General features: G+C 45.4%; 1 protein-coding gene across 7 annotated transcripts in view; it reads left to right on the top strand.

The window, feature by feature from the left end:
* LOC117590681 (twitchin) overlaps positions 1-17,264 on the top strand; it is a 54,453-nt gene extending 37,189 nt beyond the window's left edge. For 5 of the 7 annotated variants that reach the window (XM_034283570.1, XM_034283569.1, XM_034283571.1 and 2 more), the window contains 11 exons: positions 78-359; positions 431-730; positions 801-10,274; positions 10,375-11,353; positions 11,417-11,758; positions 11,816-12,858; positions 14,389-14,445; positions 15,336-15,430; positions 15,514-15,658; positions 15,724-16,026; positions 16,090-17,264. In XM_034283570.1, the coding sequence (XP_034139461.1) occupies positions 78-359; positions 431-730; positions 801-10,274; positions 10,375-11,353; positions 11,417-11,758; positions 11,816-12,858; positions 14,389-14,445; positions 15,336-15,430; positions 15,514-15,658; positions 15,724-16,026; positions 16,090-16,721 (13,652 nt within the window). In that variant the 3' untranslated portion in view covers positions 16,722-17,264. The remainder of the gene's footprint in view (positions 1-77; positions 360-430; positions 731-800; positions 10,275-10,374; positions 11,354-11,416; positions 11,759-11,815; positions 12,859-14,388; positions 14,446-15,335; positions 15,431-15,513; positions 15,659-15,723; positions 16,027-16,089) is intronic. The other 2 variants (XM_034283573.1, XM_034283568.1) reach the window with 1 other exon arrangement.
* Positions 17,265-22,245: the final 4,981 nt, after the last annotated feature.

The raw sequence follows: 22,245 nt of genomic DNA, 5'->3' as shown, positions 1-22,245 counted from the left end.
TCTCATTGCATAAGCCACCAATTTTCTTCCCACTCTTATGCTTTGGATACTTGTCTCATTGTCTCTATATCAAACAGTGGCGCCCAAGATTGACGGTAGAAACATTCGTACTTACAACATCAAGGCTGGTGAGCCCATCTTTTTGGACATTAACGTCTGCGGAGAACCGGCACCCGAAATTACTTGGACCCAAAACAACAAGTCTGTGCAATCGACAGCAGCCACTCGTATCGAGAATGTTCCGTACAACACCAAGTACATCAACAACAACCCAGAACGAAAAGACACCGGACTCTACAAGATTACTGCGCATAATCTCTATGGGCAAGACCAGGTGGAGTTCCAAATAAATATTATAAGTAAGTTATTATATAGCAGGGAGACTCAAAAATATTTCTACTAAACCCCTTCCTGTGGTTTTGAATATCAGCTAAGCCTGGCAAGCCCGAAGGCCCCCTGGAAATATCAGATATACACAAGGATGGCTGCAAGCTAAAATGGAAGAAGCCAAAGGACGACGGTGGAGAGCCAATAGAGGGCTATTTGGTTGAAAAGCTTGATCCAGACACTGGCATTTGGCTTCCTGTGGGCAAATCGGATGTACCAGAGTTTACAGTCGATGGTCTGGTGCCTGGCCACGAGTATAAGTTCCGAGTGAAGGCCGTTAACAAGGAGGGAGAGTCCGAACCGCTGGAGACTTTGGGCTCGATTATTGCTAAAGATCCATTCAGTAAGTACTAAAATTCAACCTGCTCTTATGCATTTGAATTGAAAACAAAACACAAACAATTGTCCCCCAGCTGCAGCATCAAAGCCAGGAGCTCCAGAACCCACCGACTGGACTGCGAACAAAGTGGATCTTGCTTGGCCAGAGCCAGCCAGTGATGGAGGATCACCCATAACCGGGTACATAATCGAGGTGAAGGACAAGTACAGTCCGCTGTGGGAAAAGGCGCTGGAAACGGACTCCCCAGCCCCATTAGCTACTGTCAACGGACTCATCGAAGGAAACGAGTACCAGTTCCGAGTAATTGCTCTGAACAAAGGTGGTCAGTCGGAGCCGTCTGATGCTAGCAAAACATTCATTGCCAAGCCTCGCTATCTGGCTCCCAAGATAGATCGCAGAAATCTTCGCGATATAGTGATATCGGCTGGAACAGCTCTTAAATTAGATGCGAATATTGTCGGCGAACCCGCTCCCAAGGTCGAGTGGAAGTTTTCCAACTATCCATTGCAGTCGGGAAAGAATGCCACCATCGAGACCCCCAACTACTACACCAAGCTCGTTATTCGACCAACTGAACGGGGTGATTCGGGAGAATACTTGGTCACTGCGACGAACAGCTCTGGCAAGGATAGTGTGCTCATAAATGTTGTCATCACTGACAAGCCCACTCCGCCAAACGGACCTCTGCAAATTTCCGATGTACACAAGGAGGGATGCCACCTCAAATGGAAGCGCCCAAGTGATGATGGCGGCACTCCAATAGAGTACTTCCAAATTGACAAGTTGGATCCCGAAACTGGCTGCTGGATTCCTTGTACTCGCTCAACTGAGCCACATGCGGATATCAATGGCCTCACGCCCGGCAATGAGTACAAGTTCCGAGTGTCTGCTGTGAACTCAGAGGGAGAGTCGCAGCCGCTGGTTGGTGAGGAATCGATTATTGCCAAGAATCCGTTCGACGAGCCGGGAAAGCCGGAGAACTTGAGAGTCACCGATTGGGACAAGGACCACATTGACTTGGCCTGGACTCCACCAATTTCTGATGGCGGATCACCCCTCACCGGATACTTGATCGAAAAGAAAGATAAATACGGCCAATGGGAGAAAACGCTGGAAGTGCCAGCAGATCAGCCATGCAAGGCCACTATTCCTGACCTCATCGAAGGTCAAGCCTACGAGTTCAGAGTAAGCGCTGTTAATGCTGCAGGCCCAGGAGACCCTTCGGACGCCACACCCCCAATTGTGGCAAAGTCACGGAACAAGCCACCCGTCATTGACCGATCGAACCTCATTGAAGTGCGTATTAAGGCAGGACAGGCATTTACATTTGAGTGCAAGGTCTCTGGAGAGCCAGCACCCAAGACTAAATGGCTTCTCAAGAAAAAAGAAGTCTGCACAAAAGAAAACGTTAAGGTATCGCATGTGGACTACAGCACTAAGCTGAAAGTCACCAATGCCACACGTGCTGATTCGGGTCTGTATTCCGTATATGCGGAGAATGTAAACGGAGAGGACAGTGCTGACGTTAAGGTTACTGTGATCGACAAGCCGTCGCCGCCCAACGGCCCCCTTAAAGTTGAAGATGTTCTTGCGGAAGGATGTACACTGCATTGGAACCCGCCTGATGACGATGGTGGCCAGCCAATAGACAGCTACTACGTGGAAAAACTCGATGAAGTGACTGGACGTTGGGTGCCAGCCGGAGAGACGGACGGGCCAACTACCAGCTTCAAAGTCAAGGGCCTAACACCAGGACATAAGTATAAGTTCCGAGTAAAGGCCAAAAATCGTCAAGGAACCTCAGATCCCCTTACAACACCCCACGCAACTGAAGCGAATAACCCCTACGATGAGCCAACAAAACCTGGAACACCCACAATCAAAGACTTCGACAAGGACTTCGTTGATTTGGAATGGACTAGACCAGAAAGCGATGGCGGCTCCCCCATCAGTGGATACATCATCGAAAAGCGTGACAAGTACTCACCCGACTGGGAGAAGTGTGCGGAGGTCACCGGCGACGTGCCCAACGGCCACGTTCCCGATTTGATTGAGGGCGTTAAATACGAGTTCCGTGTTAGGGCTGTCAACCAAGCTGGCCCAGGCATTCCGAGCGATGCCACCGTGCCACATGTGGCGCGCCCCAAGAACCTGGCTCCGAAGATAGATCGCAACTTTATGTCGGATATCAAAATCAAGGCTGGAAATGTGTTCGAGTTCGATGTACCAGTCATTGGTGAGCCGATTCCCAGCAAAGAATGGACACATGAGGACAGCATGGTCATAAACACAGACAGAGTAAAGATTTCGAATAATGACGAGCGCACAAAGCTGCGTATTCTGGATGCCAAGCGATCCGATTCCGGGGCCTACACACTGGTGGCTCGGAATGTCAATGGCGTTGATCGGCACACCGTAAAAGTCACCGTACTGGACGTGCCTGGTACGCCCGAAGGTCCATTACGTCCTGATGAAGTCACCAAAAACTCAATGTGCTTGCGGTGGAGGCCCCCCAAGGACGACGGTGGCTCTGAGATAACGCACTATATTGTTGAGAAAATGGACAACGAGGCACTGCGATGGGTGCCGGTCGGAGAATGCGCAGGTACTGAAATCCGAGCCGATAACTTGATCGAAAACCATGACTACAGCTTCAGGGTACGAGCTGTTAATAAGCAAGGCCAATCGCAACCATTGGCCACCATTCAGCCGATAACAGCTAAGGATCCATTCTCACATCCAGACAAGCCCGGACAGCCGCAGGCTGTGGATTGGGGCAAAGACTTTGTCGACCTGGAGTGGGCTGCACCAAAGCGGGATGGCGGATCGCCCATAATATCGTACAATGTGGAAAAAAGACCAAAGTTTGGCCAATGGGAACGTGCTGCAGTGGTGCCTGGCGATGAGCGAAAGGCCCATATACCCGACTTGACCGATGGAGGGGAATACGAGTTCCGCGTTTTTGCAATTAACCGCGGTGGTCCGAGCGATCCATCCGATCCTTCCAGCACAGTGACTTGCAAGCCCCGCTTTTTGGCTCCACACTTCGACAAATCCTTTTTGAATGACATCACAGTCCATGCTGGCAAACGGTTGGGCTGGACTTTGCCCATAGAAGCCTCGCCGAAACCATCTATTCAATGGTTGTATAACGGCAAGGAAATCGGTACGAAATCTCGAGGCGAGTCGCATCTCTTCCAAAACGAACTCACTTTTGAAATTCCTTCGGCACTGCGCAGTGACGAAGGCCGCTACACACTTATACTAAAGAATGAGCACGGATCGTTTGATGCATCGGCGCATGCCACTGTTCTGGATAGGCCGTCGCCCCCTAAGGGACCTTTGGATATTTCAAAGATAAGCAGAGATGGCTGTCATTTGGGCTGGCATGTGCCTGACGACGATGGCGGCTCGCCGATATTGCACTATATTATTGAGAAAATGGACCTATCTCGAGGCACTTGGTCCGATGCGGGAATGAGCACGCACCCGGTCCATGACCTAACACGTCTTGTTCACCGTAAGGAGTATTTGTTCCGCGTGAAGGCAGTCAATGCGATCGGAGAGTCAGAGCCATTGGAGGCTGCAAGGAGCATTATTGCAAAGAACGAATTCGACGAGCCCGATGCACCTGGCAAGCCAAATATTACTGATTGGGATCGTGACCACGTTGACTTGCAATGGGCTGCGCCAAAGGCAAATGGCGGAGCGCCTCTAACAGAGTACATCATACAGAAGAAGGAAAAGGGCAGTCCCTACTGGACAAACGTTCTGCACGTCCCACCTAACAACACTTCCGCCACTGTATCCGAGCTGACCGAGGGACAAGAGTATGAGTTCAGGGTGATTGCCGTTAATCAAGCCGGACAGTCGGAGCCATCGGAGCCGTCCGACATGATTATGGCAAAGCCCCGGTATTTGCCTCCAAAAATAATAACACCACTTCACGAAGTGCGAATTAAAGCTGGGCTCATAGTTCATGTGGACATCGATTTCATTGGCGAACCGGCTCCAGAGGCAATTTGGACACTGAACAATAATCCACTAAAGTCGAATGATAGATCGACAATCACATCGATCGGTCACCACACTGTTGTTCATACCGTCAATTGCAAACGCTCCGACTCGGGGATCTATCATTTACTTCTGCGCAATGATTCCGGCATCGATGAAGGAAGCTTTGAATTGATTGTGCTGGACCGTCCCGGACCGCCGGATGGTCCAATGGAGTACGAGGAAATAACCTCGAATTCGGTAACCATATCGTGGAAACCGCCGAAAGACAACGGTGGCTCCGAGATATCGGCATATGTTATAGAAAAACGAGACCTAACACATGGTGGCGGATGGGTTCCAGCTGTTAATTATGTAAATGCAAAGTACAACCATGCAGTTGTGCCCAGATTATTGGAGGGTACCAAGTACGAGTTCAGGGTGATGGCTGAGAACCTTCAAGGACGATCTGATCCATTGAACTGTGAGCAGCCCATCGTGGCCAGGAATCAGTATACCGTTCCAGGCGCGCCTGGCAAGCCGGAGCTTGCCGACAGCGACAAAGACCACATTTCGATCAAATGGAAGCAGCCAATCAGCAATGGGGGCTCTCCCATTCTGGGCTACGATATTGAGCGCCGAGACGTTAATACGGGTCGGTGGCTTAAAATAAATGGCGAGCCAGTGCCGACTACCGAATATAATGACGATAGAGTCACGTCCAACCACCAATATCAATATAGGATATCGGCCGTCAATGCGGCTGGCAACAGCAAGCTCTCAGAGTCGTCAGCCACCTTTGATGCCCGCCCGATTCGAGAGAAGCCGAGATTACATCTGGATGAATTATTGGGCAGGCGTGTTAAGGTGCGCGCTGGCGAGCCTGTTAATATAAATATACCAATATCCGGTGCTCCAACTCCGACCATTGAATGGAAGCGAAGTGACATCAAAGTACCCGATGGCAAACGAGTTTCCTACGAAACGAATTCTGAGCGCACTATATTTCGAATTGACGACTCAAACCGGCAAGATGCTGGCAAATATACAGTTACAGCGGCCAACGAATTCGGAAAGGATTCAGCGGACATTGAAATTATTGTCGTAGACAAGCCTGCGCCCCCAGAGGGACCGTTAAGCTACACAGAGATATCGCCGGACCACATCAGCCTGCAGTGGAATCCACCGAAAGACGACGGAGGCAGTGAAATAGCTGGATACGTTCTCGAATTCACCGAGTTCGGTGTTGAAGACTGGAAGCCGGTGACCGGTTATTGCCCAAAGCCGAGCTACACAGTGAAGGGACTTGCCGAAGGGAAGAAATATGTGTTCCGTGTTAGGGCTGAGAATATTTATGGTGTATCCGAGTCCCTCGAAGGAAAACCTGTTATAGCGAAGTCTCCCTTTGACCCACCAGGCGCACCATCGCAACCAACCATTGCAGCCTATTCACCGAACTCGGCCAGCTTGGAATGGCATCCTCCAGAATACTGTGGCGGTAAGCCAGTAACAGGATATGTGGTCGAGCGCAGAGAGCGTGGTGGTGAATGGATTAAATGTAATAATTACCCAACGCCAAACACCAGTTACACAGTGCCAGATCTGCGGGAAGGAGCTCGTTACGAGTTCCGGGTGACCGCTGTAAATGAGGCAGGTCCTGGTCAGCCATCTAAACCGTCGGATTCCATTACGGCCGAGCTTCAGCGCTACCGTCCAGATGCACCCGAGCCACCAAAGCCAGACCGCATTACCAGGGATAGTGTCACTTTGTCTTGGAGGCCACCGCGCAATGATGGAAAGTCAAGAATCAAGGGATATTACGTTGAAGTGCGTCCAAAGAATTCAAAGGACTGGGTTCCAGTCAACGAAACATCCATCAACTCCACCGTGTTCACAGTCCCAAATCTGAGGGAAGGGGAGGAATACTCGTTTCGTATTATTGCTGAAAACGATGTTGGTCGTTCAGATCCATCCAAGCCTTCCCAGCCAATTACAATCGAAGAACAGCCGAACAAGCCACGCATGGACTTGGGAGGTGTGCGCGATATAGTTTGCAGAGCCGGAGATGATTTCAGCATTCATGTGCCGTATGTGGCTTTCCCCAAGCCCTCTGCCTTTTGGTATTCCAATGATAGCGTCGTTGAAGACGACAATCGTGTGCACCAGCACCTGACTGACGATGCAGCGTCCTTTGTCGTGAAAAACTCAAAGCGCTCTGACTCGGGCCAATACCGAATTCAATTAAAGAATCCTTCCGGCTTTGATACGGCTACCTGTAATGTAAGGGTTCTGGATAGGCCGAGTCCCCCAATCAACTTGCGCGCAGACGAGTTTGCTGGAGACGCACTGACGCTGTACTGGAATCCACCCAAGGACGATGGCGGCTCACCCGTGCAGAACTATATTATAGAGAAAAAAGAAGCTCGCTCCTCCACGTGGACCAAAGTTAGCAGCTTCTGCACAGTTCCCTTTGTTCGTGTGCGAAACCTAAGCATTAACAAGGAGTACGACTTCCGCGTAATAGCCGAGAATAAGTATGGACAGTCCGATCCAGTCAGTACCTTAGAGCCCATACGGGCCAGGCATCCATTTGATGTTCCCAACGCTCCTGGAATACCACGCGGTATCGATTCAACAGAAGATAGCATTACTATCGCTTGGGCAAAACCAAAACACGATGGAGGTTCCCCAATCACTGGCTACGTTATTGAGAAGCGTCTGCTGAGCGATGATAAGTGGACCAAGGCGGTTCACGCGCTGTGTCCAGATCTAACCTGCAAGATACCCAACTTGATTGAAAATGCGGAATATGAGTTTAGGGTGGCTGCTGTCAATTCAGCCGGGCAGTCGGTCTTCAGTGCATCCAGCGACCTAATCTACTGCCGCCGACCACCACACGCTCCCAAGATCACGTCTGACTTATCGATTCGCGATATGACAGTCATTGCAGGAGAAGAGTTCCACATTACTGTGCCGTATCATGCCAACCCCCGGCCAACACCAACGTGGAACATAAACGGTGTCGAAGTGGTTCCAGACGAACGAATTCGATTTGACACCGATGACTATGCCTCAGTGTACTTTAATAAATCGGCGAAGCGATCAGAGACCGGCTCGTATACAATTACTTTAAACAACACGAAAGGATCGGATACCGCCTCATGCCATGTGACAGTCGTAGATAGACCAGGCCCACCTCAAGGCCCATTGAATGCCTATGATATTACTCCGGACACATGTACACTCGCATGGAAAACACCACTTGACGATGGTGGCTCACCAATCACGAACTATGTGGTTGAGAAACTGGACGCCAGTGGTACATGGGTGAAGGTGAGCAGTTTTGTTCGCAATACGCACTACGATGTTATGGGTCTTGAGCCGCTCCACAAGTACGACTTCCGTGTCAGAGCAGAGAACCAATATGGTTTGTCTGACCCACTCGACATGCCAAATTCCATTGTTGCCAAGCACCAATTTACAGTACCGGACGAGCCTGGCCAGCCGAAGGTGATCGACTGGGATTCTGGAAATGTCACACTGATCTGGACACGGCCAGCCAACGATGGTGGCTCCCGTATTCAGGGATACCAGATAGAGTACCGCGACATCCTCAACGACTCCTCTTGGAACACATACGAGTATCTGATTAAGGACTCCAAATATCAATTGTATAACCTCACCAATGGCAGCGAGTATGAGTTCCGCATCAAGGCCAAGAATGCTGCTGGACTGAGCAAGCCTTCCCCGCCGTCGCTGAGGTTTAAACTCAAGGGAAAATTCAATGTTCCAACACCCCCAGGAACCCCGCAAGTCACTAGAGTCGGTAAGAACTATGTCGACCTAAAGTGGGAGAAGCCCGCAAGTGATGGCGGCTCCCGAATTACCGGCTATATCATTGAACGAAGGGACATCGGGGGTGCAGTTTGGGTAAAGTGTAATGACTACAATGTCCTGGACACCGAGTACACGGTCATCAACTTAATGGAGATGGGCGACTATGAATTCCGCATCTTTGCTGTAAATGCAGCCGGTCGCTCGGAGTCCAGCTTATGCACAATGCCAATCAGAGTGTGTGAAGTCTTGGGTGGTGAAAAGCCGGAATGGGTCACACGATTACAGGACAAAAACGCTCCCTGTGGGAAGGACTATACACTCCAGTGTGCCGCTTCTGGCAAGCCCACTCCCGTGGCCAGATGGCTGCGCAATGGCAAAGAAGTTCAGATGGGCGGCGGCCGTATCACATGCGATAGCAAGGACGGAGTGTTCCGCCTGCATATATCCAACGTGCAGGGCGGAGACGATGGCGATTATACATGTGAGGCAATCAACTCACTGGGATTTGTTCACACATCAGGCTACCTGAAAATCGGATCTCCCCCGATCATTAATAGGTGTCCCAGCGAGCTGTACCTTCCAGAAGGTGACAATACGAAGATAAAGATTTACTATTCTGGAGATCAGCCGCTATCTGTAAGGATCACAAGGAATAACGAAGTTCTTTCAGATAACCCAGATGAATCACACTTTAAGTTTACCTTGTTCGACGATTATGTTGCAATCTTCATTCGAGACATTGTGAAGAGTGACGCAGGCCTATATCAAATGGAATTATCAAACGATTCCGGAAGTGCAATTGGACAGTTTGATGTACGTATCACTGGCCTACCGTCAGCTCCCACAGGTCCCATGGGGGTATCCCACATCAACAAGCACTCGTGCACTCTAGCCTGGCGTGCGCCCTCGTACGATGGTGGTCTGAGAGTGACACATTATGTGGTAGAGAGGAAGGATGTGGCCTCACCGCATTGGATAACAGTATCTAGCAGCTGCAAAGACACGTCCTTTAATGTGCAGGGTTTAATTGAAAACCAAGAGTACATATTCCGCGTGATGGCTGTAAACGAGAACGGCATGGGTCCACCACTGGAAGGACTTAATCCCATCCGCGCAAAGGCCCCAATTGATCCTCCCTCGCCGCCAGGCGTTCCTCAAATCACTGAGATCGGAGGTGATTTTGTGCATTTGGAATGGAGCAAACCGGAGTCGGATGGCGGTGCTCACATTCAAGGCTACTTGGTCGATAAACGAGAAGTTGGCAGTGACGCATGGCAGCGTGTGAACGCAATCATCTGTGCCGCCAACCAAATAAACTGCCCCAATCTGATTGAAGGACGTCAGTACGACTTTCGAGTTTTCGCTCAGAATTTGGCAGGCCTATCGAAAGAATCGACCGCCTCTCAGGCAGTTAAAATCATTGATCCGAAGGCGGCTTCGCCTCCTTTGATTGTGAAACCGCTACGCGATGCCAATTGCATTCAAAACCACAATGCCCAATTCACATGCACCATAAGTGGCGTACCAAGACCTACCATTACCTGGTACAAGGGGGCCCGCGAAATAACCAATGGGGCGCGCTATCACATCTACTCAGAGGGTGAAGATCATTACCTTCATATTAACGACATATTCGGAGAAGACGCTGATGAGTACGTCTGTCGTGCCGTTAACAAGGCCGGAGCAAAGTCCACTCGGGCCGCACTGGCAATTATGAGTAAGTATTAAAGTCAAGTCCAGTCAAGTCCAACTCGAAGTCTGCTGTTTAACGTACATATACTCTAACATAATTTAAAACCATAATTATTAACTTGCAGCTGCTCCGAAATTGAACGTTCCACCACGATTCAGAGACACTGCCTACTTCGATAAGGGCGAGAATGTTGTAATTAAAATACCATTCACTGGCTTCCCGAAGCCTCGCATTCATTGGGTGAGGGAAGGAGAGAACATTGAGTCTGGTGGTCATTACCATGTCGAAGTCAAGGAGAGACACGCCGTTCTGACAATTCGGGACGGATCACGACTGGATTCGGGACCATATAGGATTGCGGCTGAAAATGAGCTCGGCTCAGATACTGCAATAATTCAAGTTCAAATAAGCGATCGTCCGGATCCTCCACGGTTCCCGGTAATCGAAAGTATTGGCACAGACTCCTTGTCTCTGAGCTGGAAGTCACCTGTCTGGGATGGAGGCAGTGACATAACAAACTATTTCGTTGAGCGCCGTGAGCATCCACTGTCATCGTGGATACGTGTAGGAAACACACGTTTCACTTCAATGGCAGTTACTGGACTAACGCCTGGAAAAGAATACGACTTCCGCGTCTTTGCAGATAACGTGTATGGACGCTCTGAGCCCTCAGACATTAGCTCATTGATTAAGACAAAAGAATCTATCAAAAAGAAGACGACAGAGCGTAAATGGGAGCTCGACGATAACGGCAAGAAGATACGCGGAAAAGCTGATGGTCCAATCAAAGATTATGACTCTTACGTATTCGATATTTACTCAAAATTCGTTCCACAACCAGTTGAAATTTCTCAGCTAAGTGTATACGATAAATATGATATTCTCGAAGAAATTGGTACTGGGGCTTTTGGTGTCGTGCATCGATGCCGGGAACGAAGCACAGGAAACATTTTTGCCGCTAAATTTATTCCTGTGTCCCATGCTGTTGAGAAGGACCTTATTAGGCGGGAAATAGATATTATGAACCAGTTACACCATCAAAAACTCATCAACCTACACGATGCATTCGAAGATGATGACGAAATGGTTTTAATATTAGAGTTGTAAGCAAACCAGTATTGATTTCCCTTCTACATACTCTTATTCTTATTATAATCTTTTACTAGTTTATCCGGGGGCGAGCTATTCGAGCGCATTACAGCTGAGGGCTATGTGATGACAGAAGCTGAGGTTATTAACTACATGAGACAAATTTGCGAAGGTATCAGGCACATGCACGAAAATAACATAATTCACTTAGACATCAAGCCAGAGAATATTATGTGCCAGACCCGCTCTAGCACAAATGTCAAGCTAATTGACTTCGGCTTGGCCACGCGTTTAGACCCCAACGAGGTCGTTAAAATCACAACTGGAACCGCTGAGTTCGCCGCGCCGGAAATAGTAAACAGGGAACCTGTTGGTTTCTATACGGACATGTGGGCTACCGGAGTCTTAACCTATGTGCTGTAAGTATCATTAAAATAGTATAATAAAAATATAAAATAAATGAATATTCCATACAGATTGAGTGGACTTTCACCATTCGCTGGAGACAACGATGTTCAAACACTTAAGAACGTGAAGGCCTGTGACTGGGACTTTGATATTGAATCCTTCAGACACATATCTGAAGAAGGAAAAGATTTCATACGCAAGTTGCTTTTAGCTAACAAGGAAAAGCGAATGACAGCCCACGAATGTCTTTTGCATCCTTGGCTCACTGGAGATCACAGCGGGTTAACGCAAAAGATTGCGCGCGATCGTTACTTAGCCTACCGCGAAAAGTTGAGAAAACAATACGAGGACTTTGAAAAATATCTGCTGCCCATGGGTCGTCTATCTGAATATTCCTCTCTGAGAAAATTGCTAATGGAGAAATATAAAATTCACGATGCCGTTTTCGATCGGCGTCAGGCAGCGCCGCGATTCGTCATTCGTCCATCTTCCCAGTTTTGCTATGAGGGCCAGAGTGTTAAGTTCTACTGCCGGTGCATTGCAACTGCCACACCAACACTCACCTGGTCACACAACAATATCGAGCTGCGACAGAGCGTGAAATTTATGAAACGCTACATTGGCGACGACTACTACTTCATTATCAACCGTGTGAAGTTAGATGATAGGGGAGAGTACATAGTACGTGCTGAGAACCACTATGGATCTAGAGAAGAGGTCGTTTTCCTGAATGTCCAACCACTGCCAAAAGAACAGCCCAAGTATCGTTCGGAATCGACTCCGGTTCGCAGGCGTGAACCATTACCTTACACATTCTGGCAGGAGGAGTCCGAGTCGGCACCCAGTTTCACATTCCTTTTGCGGCCACGCGTCATGCAGGCCCGCGATACATGCAAGCTGCTTTGTTGTCTGAGTGGCAAGCCGGTACCAAGCGTCAAATGGTACAAGGACGGTCGCGAACTTAGCAAATACGAATACGCAATGACCCACTCGGATGGAGTTGTCACTATGGAAATAATTGACTGCAAACCCTCCGATTCTGGCAAATACACCTGCAAAGCATCCAATTGCCATGGAACAGATGAAACCGAGTGCGTCGTTATCGTTGAAGGTAAATTTGGTCTCTAAATCGAATCTAATCGGGCAGCAAGATGAGACTGATATCAGACTGATATAAAAGGAAATATTAGTTGATTATGTTAGAATATTAGCTTTAAGTAAAGACCAAAAAAATTATCCGTAACCATGCCGGAAGCTTGTTATACCCTGTACTTGAAGAGTACAGCAAGGTTAATTGTATTTGTGCTCGATAGTGGATGAATATAACGCACAGAAGGAACAGTTTCCGACTCCATAAAGTATATATATTCATGATCAGTATCAATAGTCGAGTCTATGTCTGTCTCTCTGTCAGTCCTTCCTCCGTCTTGTTTGTCTGCCAGTACTCAGAGCTAAAGCCACCAAATTTTGCGTACAGACGTAATGATTTCACACTGATACAAGTGTATTTCTAAATTGCACCAAGCCCCCTTTCGGCTACAAAAAGGATAATAATTGGCAGTGGTCACCCCCCCCGCCACCCCTTCCAGCAGCTTTACTTATGCCTTACTCTGCCTTATGCAATGTGCGTCACGGATAGTGGATGCAGATGACAGATGTAACGAGTACGAACGTGTGAGACGCTTCTTAAGCGTCACAACTTTTATACCCGGTACTCAGTCAGTATATCTGTACTACCTTATTGTTGTACCCGGTACTTGAAGAGTAAATAGGGTATATTGTATTTCTGCACAAAAGTGAATGTATCTAGGATATACATATATTCTTGATCAGCATCAATAACTGAATCTATAGCCGTCCGTCCGTCTGTCCGTTAGTCCGTCAATCTTGTTTGTCGGCTAGTTCTCAGAGACTATTAGAGCTAGATCCACCAAATTTTTCCTCCACAATGCTGTGATATCACACTGATATAAGTGTACTTTGAAAATCTGCTGTATCACCAATTTTGGAGATAACAGAAAACCAAGAAAGCCATTCCGTAGGGAATGATCATATCTATCAGATCACTTATTTGGGATTGGATTGAATCATTATTATAGCCAGAATGAAGAAATTAATTTACAGTAGCTACCCCCACCCCGACCAGCAGCTTTTTTTATTTTTTGCACATTCTCCCAATCCACACTCCACTTCGTGCAGTGTGCGGTTTCAGGTGCGAGCTAACAGAACCTGTTGTCGTGAGAAGTGATGAAGATAAAGATGACTTATGAAGAAACAATTTTAAATGTGAAATGTTAAACTTTAAAACACCCTAAAGGTTGTGATGCGTACGAAACGTCTCTCCTCGTTTTAGTTGTGATGTATTAAGTCGTTGTTTATCTTTTCCGAAGTAACTACATTTTACCATATCAAACTATTCACAGTCTTTTTTACGACCATTATTTTTGGTATACTAATTTCAATAATTATAATTAAGATGTTCAGATGTATACATTATGGAAGATCTGCTGTGAAGAGCCTACCTGCATGGGTGTACGCATTTAAAATTTTTTTTTTATTGTTGGGAGATGCTGAACTATGCGCGAATATATTGTTACCGAAATTTGCCTTCCACTGTATTTTCTAATTTAAATCTTCCCAGGAGAATGGGTTACGCCTGAACAGGCAGAGCTTGCCCACAATTTCCTTTACTCAGGAGGTAATTTATAATCAACTGAACTGATATACGTTTTTTCCCTCAGCATGCATTTAATACTTATCTTAGATATACGTAGAATCAATACACAATTAGTTTATTCTTTTATGTGGTTTATTATTTAATGTATGATACTACTCTACTATTATGTGCATAGAGTGGACCTCTACTCGAATTGATCAATGCTCCTTACCAAAACACTAGTTGGCTATGTTAAAAAATTGCCGTTCGTTGCTAGTAACTAGACTGTGGATACCTATTGGCATTACATTATTATTGCAGGTTATGCTGGCCACGCTCGAAATGTTTCCCTTTCAAGTATTTGCATTTGTCCGCAACGGGAATCCCACCCAACGAGAATTTGTTCGAGTTTTCGATATACATTTAAAAGAATGATTGACAGCGGTCCCTAATTTATTTTGTAAATAATCTCGATTTTGAATCATAGCTGACTATGCTGGAACATTCGTTATAAAAGTATAGCTTAACATAAAGCTGGCCATTTTTATGGCCATAATTATGTTCATAATTAATAGCCACTTGAACTGAGTTTGAAAAAAGATACAACACATTTTTATGAATCCCGACAAAATCGACATTATGTCAAATATCCAAAAAATGAACTCAGATGAACGATATTTGAAGACTATGCTCCTAATCCCTTTGTTACATTACATTACTGAACCTTGTCCAACATGTATTAACTCAAGCTCCTACGATAACTAAGTGTGTTCGTATTAAAGTTTGCCATAAAGTTTGTATGTAATAATGAGCGATCGATCTGATTGTATTCAAATGATCCGCTTCCTCGGAGTTAATAATATTACATCAAAACTTTTCGTTGATTAAGCTCAATATTTATTTGGTTTTACTTGCTCTAACGTTTCCAACAGATCGCAAGTATATAGAGCAGCCGATTAAGCCTGCTCCTCCCCCAATTATAACTTCCCGACAGTTTACTTCATCACATAGCAAGTCGGAAACTAAGGTAAAGAGTCCGATGTACCACCAGCATCATAAATATATTTTAATAATAACATGAGGGTCTATGTTAAATTTGTTTAATTACAGGCTGAACAGGCAACAACCACATCAAGCTCAACTAGTTCCTCAACCACACAGAGTAGCATTTCAGGCAAAAAGAAATATGCGGCCAATAGCCTTCAGGCTCCCGGTAGCCCATCAAGGTCACGTAGTGCTACCAAAGAGTTAATACGTACGTTTTAAAATACATATAAAATATTGTAAGCTTACTAACACTAACTACTTACTTACACTTAGTTCCACCCGATGATTCCTTAATGTTCAAGCCCGAGTTTACGAAGCCACTCTTCGACTTAACTATTCGTGACGGTGAGCAATTGGTGTTGACTTGCCACGTAAAAGGTGACCCAGAGCCCCAGATCACGTGGTCCAAAAATGGAAAGTCTATTTCCTCATCTGACATTATGGACTTGAAATACAAAAACGGCGTTGCAACTCTGACCATCAATGAAGTTTTTCCTGAAGACGAGGGACTTTTCATTTGCACGGCCACAAACTCGATTAGCGCAGTGGAAACCAAATGCAAGCTAACCGTTAAACGTAAGTAAATTCTCCAGCTCCGCAATATGCAACAAAAATATTCTGATTTTGGTATATTTCCAGTGCTAGATAAGAACTCTAAACGTCATGTGGTTGGCAGTGACAAACCACCAAAAATAGTTAGTCACTTAGAGTCGCGGTTTGTCAAGGATGGTGATGCAGTAACATTGGCCTGTCGTATTATTGGAGCCGAACATTTCGATGTGGTCTGGCTGCACAACAACAAGGAGATTAAGCCCAGCAAGGACTTCCAATACTCAAATGAGGCAAACATATACCGACTGCAAATTGCTGAAATTTTCCCCGAAGACGGCGGAACATACACTTGTGAGGCGTTTAATGATGCTGGCGAATCATTCAGCACCTGTACAATCAATGTCAACGTGCCTGGGGATGAAGCGAAGCAACCGTCCATTGTAAAGTTCCCCATTTCAGTTTCTGTGACTGAGGGCGAGAATGCCACCTTCGAATGTGAAGTAGACTCAACGCTTCTAAATCTGGTTTGGCTAAAGGATGGCAAACCCATTGACGAAACACGTACTCGATACTCATTTACGAAAGACGACAATCGATATGCCTTTACAGTAAGCGGATGTAACATGGACGATGTTGGCCAATACCAGGCCAAGGCTGTTGCCAAAAAGAGTGAAACCACATGTGCATTTTCGGTGAACGTTCACAGCACCGAAGGCTAATACAGAATAGATAAGATCCTTTAAAATAACTGTATTCTATTTACATGCACACATATTTATGTTATGTTATGAATGAGCATTCACAGAAATTATTAGACTGCTCATATAAAGCCGCTTTCATTATTACATATACATATATAAATAAATATGTTTATCTATGCATATGTAGTTATGCACTTGCATTTCATTCATCTCAACATCTTAACCGTACTCCGGCAATATCACAGTACTTGTGCTTGAATTGTGCTATTATGTACAAAGAAAAAAACCAAAACTACCAAATTAGATATTGATATATTGTAAATCGATATTGACTACGAATACGTTTAAGAAAAACTTAAAATAATTTATGTTCACATATCTATGACTAGCTATGACGTAATAATGATAATGAACTTATACAAGCTGAACGGCAAAATTGCAAACAAAAACCTCGCTAGTTGGCTGATTTTTGGGCATCCTCAATAAACATCTAAAACTCAAATAGTCACTGATATAGTTAAGGTTTCTTGTCTGCAGCCACAGCATAACTAACGACACACACAAAATGCGGACGGTTATTGACACAAAAATAAACATAACAATTGTGAAATGATAATAAAAGTAAAAATCTAAATATGACTTTTTTACATGGACATCTTCAGGCAATGAATCCATTTTTTAAATACACTTGTAACAGTGTGTGCAACAGAAGTCTGGATGCAAAATTTGGTGGCTCTAGCTTTTATAGTCTCTGAGTACTAGGCGGTCATCAGGACGGAAAGACAGACATGGATCAATCGACTCGGCTATTGATGCTGATTAAGAATATATATTCTTTATGGGTCCGGAAACGTTTCCGACCCCATAAAGTATATATATTCTTGATCATAATCAATAGCCGAGTCGATTGAGCCATGTCTGTCTGTCTGTCCGTCCGTCTTGTTACAAGTGTATTTCAAAAATGACCCACACTCTGCTTCTGCAGTGTGCGGCCTCTGTCTGTGCCGTGACTCTGGAGTGTGTGGCTCTAGGGAAGAAGGGCGAACTAAAGGAGCGTGTTGGCGTGAGAAGTGTTAGATGTAGATGTAGATTTAGATGTAGATGACAGATGAAGAAAAAATGTAAAATTCGACAAAACACCGCTAAGGTACAGATGTAGTGCAGAGTACCGGGTATAAAAGTTGTGACGCGTAAGAAGCATCTCAAACGTCCCTTCTCGTTTGAGTTGTAGTTGCGCTTCTGCCTTTCACTCTCTGGCTCGAGTAACTGTTCTCCCTCTCTCGCTCAATACTTTCTGTGCAGTAGCGTTCGCTCACTGTTTTAGCTGCCTCTGCGCTTGTTCTTCTCTCCTCTCTGCGCTCATCTGTTTTCGATCCCGCTTTAAGAATTGCTTTAAGCACTGGTAACATTGCTATTTGTTTTGTGAAAATATTTTTATTTATATATTCAATATAAATAATAAAAATAATGGAATACGTGGTTGTGCGCTCCGCTAAGGCTTGCAAAAAGCAGATCACCCACGACCAGCCGATTATCCCTTGCTGGCTCTGCGATAACGTAGTGCACGCAAAATGTATTGGGTTTTCAGGCCTCGTGGGTGACGCAATTTCAAAGCGTAGTGGTCTGCATTACAGTTGCGAGGCATGTCGGTCTGTCGAGAATGACATGGTCACGTTTAGCTTTAAAAAGCAGTACGATCGGCTTCTAGCCATGGAGTCTCAATTCAGCAGTTTTTAAGTGCTGATTGAGTCTCCTAGGCGCAAAAAAGTCACTCCTCGTTATCTGCAAGTGCCTGTCCCTCGACCGCTCGCTTCTGATCAACTGTCTCCGTCCACTCCGATAGTTCAGCAGCTAATTTCGTTCGCCACTCCAAGGGCAACGACAACTGCTGGTGATCAAGTTTCGGCTACCGAATGGATCATCTCGGAGAACATGCAGCCAGTTAGTACTGTAGCGTTCGTGTCTGTCGAGTCCGTTCCAAAGCCCACCCCATCTATTTCGATCCCACCAGCTAATAAACGTCCTGGACCACCGGATATTGCCGTCACAGCTACTAGATCTGTGGTGCCAAAACCTCTGGTGGGAGTCCCACCAAAGCGGCAAGTTGTTGTCTCTCGGCTTGCCCCTGACCTCACATCTAATGATGTAACTTCTTTTATACAAAGCAAAATAAAAGCCGTTGGTATAAAGGTGGAGAAGTTTAATTTATCTTATGCCAGGGAGGTATCCTCTTTCAAGATTAGCGTGTCTCCAACTCATTTCGAGACCATTTGCTCTTCCAAATTTTGGCCAGAGCACCTGGTTGTGAAAGAGTTTAAGGCTAAGTAGTGAGGCCAGTGGTCCTTCCTCCTCTGCTCCATCCACCTCTTCCCACTGCAATTCCTTGCAGTCAAAAAACTAACATCCCTCTTTGTAGCCTATCAAATGCTCGCGGCTTACGTAGTAAGCCGAGCACTCTTTTGATGGATAGTTTCACATTTTCATCCCATGTTATTGTGTTTACCGAAACCTGGTTAAAGCCGGACATTCTTCGTTCCGAAGTTTTGGCAGATCGGTACACAATTTATAGGAATGATCGTCTCGACGTGGAGGAAGGGTTCTGATTGCAGTAAACTCTTACTTTAGTGGAGGAGGGGTTCTGATTACAGTAAACTCTTACTTTACGTCGGAACTGTTCATAGTCCAGGTTTCACAAGACCTGGAATTCCTCTGTGTTAGACTGATTCTTCCCGGCCAGTCTATTTATGTTACTTGCTCGTATATTCCACCGACTTCGGATGTAATAATATACGATCAGCACTTGTCTGCCTTAAAAACTGTTTCTTCCTCGCTATCTGATAAAGACCATTTAATAGTTCTTGGGGATTTCAACCTGCCAGGTACTGTCTGGTCTTCCGTTAACGAGTCAAACAACCTTGTGCCCATGTCACGACATGAGTTTATTGATGGCTTATTAGACCTGTCCCTGTCTCAAGTCAACCATGTAAAAAACTCCTTGGGTCGATTCCTTGATCTGTGCTTTGTCTCGGATCCGACCGTAGCGTTGTTAACACGAGCACTCCCGCTCACTATACCTGAAGACTGCTATCATCCTACTTTCGAAGTGTCGGTAGATATTGGACCTACTGTATCGGATTGTGCGGGTAGGCTATCTGAACGCGTCCGCTGCTTTCGTAAAGCCGAGTTTACGAAGCTCAATAACTTAATTAGAAATTTTGATTGGTCCGCTCTGTATTCGTGCACTGACGTCATTGAAGGCACAAATATTTTGTACAATCACCAAAGAGTTATCCAGTCTAAAGAACCTAAAATCAAGACTATTTAAAAAATCTCAAGAAGTTGGTTCTCCCTCTTCTCTTTCTAATTACTTAATAGCTCGGTCAAATTTCACTGTTCTTAATGCTCAATGCTATAGGAACTACCTCATTCGATGCAGGATACGTTTTTCACAGGACCCTAAACAGTTTTAAAGCTTTGTAAACAGTAAGCGTAGAACGTTCGCACATCCATCCTAGCTATCATTTTTGAATATGTCGGCAAACAATGATCAGGCAATCGCCGATCTTTTTGCACAATTTTTTCAAACCACCTATTCCCAGGAAAGCTACCCAGGTCATATGTATCCATATAGTTTACCAAGGTCGAATGGCATTTTCTGAACTTTGTTTAATTCTTAATTACTTCATGAACTTAAATTAGTTAATCCGGTATTTTCACCGGGCCCTGACGGAGTTCCCGGCTGTGTACTCAGGTACTGCGCCGAGTCTCTGTGCGGACCTTTGCTTAAACTATTCACTCTATTCATCCATTCTTCTAGCTTTCCCCCCATCTGGAAGGAATCCTTTATAATTCCTCTTCATAAGAAAGATAGCAAGTCTGACGCTAAAATCTATAGAGGGATATCTAAGTTATCCGCTATTCCTAAAATGTTCGAGAAACTTGCACTTGCAACATCTCTGCAAATCACTTATATCTCCAGCTCAGCATGGATTTATACGGTAACGATCAACAATGGTTACTTCTGGAGGACCACAGGGTAGCGATTTAGGCCCCTTACTTTTCACACTCTTTATTAATGACCTGCCTTCCGTATTAACAAATTCTCGAGTACTTATGTATGCGGATGATGTTAAACTCTGTGTCCAGTATAAGGACATTTCATTTCACTCTCGCTTGCAATCTGATCTCAATAGCTTTCAGTCATGGTGCTGTGCAAATATGTTACAACTTAATGGCTCGAAGTGCAATGTAATGACTTTTTATCGCTCCAGCCCCTTCCTGGCTCCTTACACCCTCTGCGGTAGTTATCTTGAGAGAATTACATTGGTTGATGATCTAGGTGTTAAACTAAACCCCAAGTTAAAGTTTTCTGAACATATTTCTACCATGGTAAATAAAGTCATGGGTGTGCTTGGGTTTATAAAGAGGTGGTCAAAAGAATTTGATGACCCCTATATAACAAAGACTCGTCCGATTTTAGAATACGGCTCATGTGTATGGTGCCCTCAGTAGAACATACATCAGGACCGTATTGAATCAGTACAGAAAAACTTTTTATTATTTTCCCTACGGGGCCTCAACTGGGATGCAACTGTGAGACTGCCATCCTACCGTAGTAGACTTCTTTTAATAAATCTTCCATCCTTAGTCGTAGAAAAATGCTTGGTCTAATTTTTATGCACAAGTTGATCAAGGGGGATGTAGACAGCCCTGACTTGCTGAGCCGCGTAAACTTTACGATTCCCATTAGACCCACTAGAAACTATATTCCTTTGTTCCTTCCACTATGTAGATCGAATTATGCCTCACACGAACCCTTTAGGGTTTTATGCTCGGATTATAATTCCCTCTACCACATTATATCCTCAACTAACTCCCTTCCTCTTCTTAAATCTCTTACACTAGCCTAGCTCTCCCGTAGTTAGTTTCATTTTAGTTTTGTCTTGTTTCTGATTTTGGTCTTTTTTGCTTGCTTAGCTATAGTAGCTCTAGTCTAGTTGTGTTTAGCCCTAATTTTTCTCGAATATTAGCCTAACATCTATCTTTCCTGCATGCTCTCGACCGGTTTGGTTAATCGCGCCGCGCGTCATGCGGAAGCGCCCGTCGGTCGGTTGGGCGGGAGGAGGGCTGCGTTCTGCTGGGTTCCGCGCGTAACAGGCTTTGGGTTGGTGTCGCATGGGCCACTTGATGGTGCAGTCATTGCATATCAACGTCCAGACAATATTTCTTCAAATGTCTTCAAATTTTCAAAACACATAGCTAAATAAGTCACCAACAGAACAAGACCAAGATCTTGAGGCTGCATTCAATAGAAGAGAAGATACTGACCGTTGAAGTGAGAGTCCTGAACTCGTGTTGCAGTTTTGCTTGTCAGTGTATATATTGTCGTATTCCACCAGACTTCACTTCTAGTCTAATCTGCTAGTCAACCTCACTCTCTTTAAAAGGGTTGATACATAAACTAGCATACTGGTTAATATTTGGTAGATACTCGTAGAGTCCTCTCTTAGAATACGGATTTGAAAATGGCCTACTGATTTAC

This window comes from Drosophila guanche, unplaced genomic scaffold, assembly GCF_900245975.1.
Source record: "Drosophila guanche unplaced genomic scaffold, DGUA_6, whole genome shotgun sequence".
NCBI classification, from domain to species: Eukaryota; Metazoa; Arthropoda; class Insecta; order Diptera; family Drosophilidae; genus Drosophila; species Drosophila guanche.
This window is presented reverse-complemented; position numbering and strand designations above follow the sequence as displayed.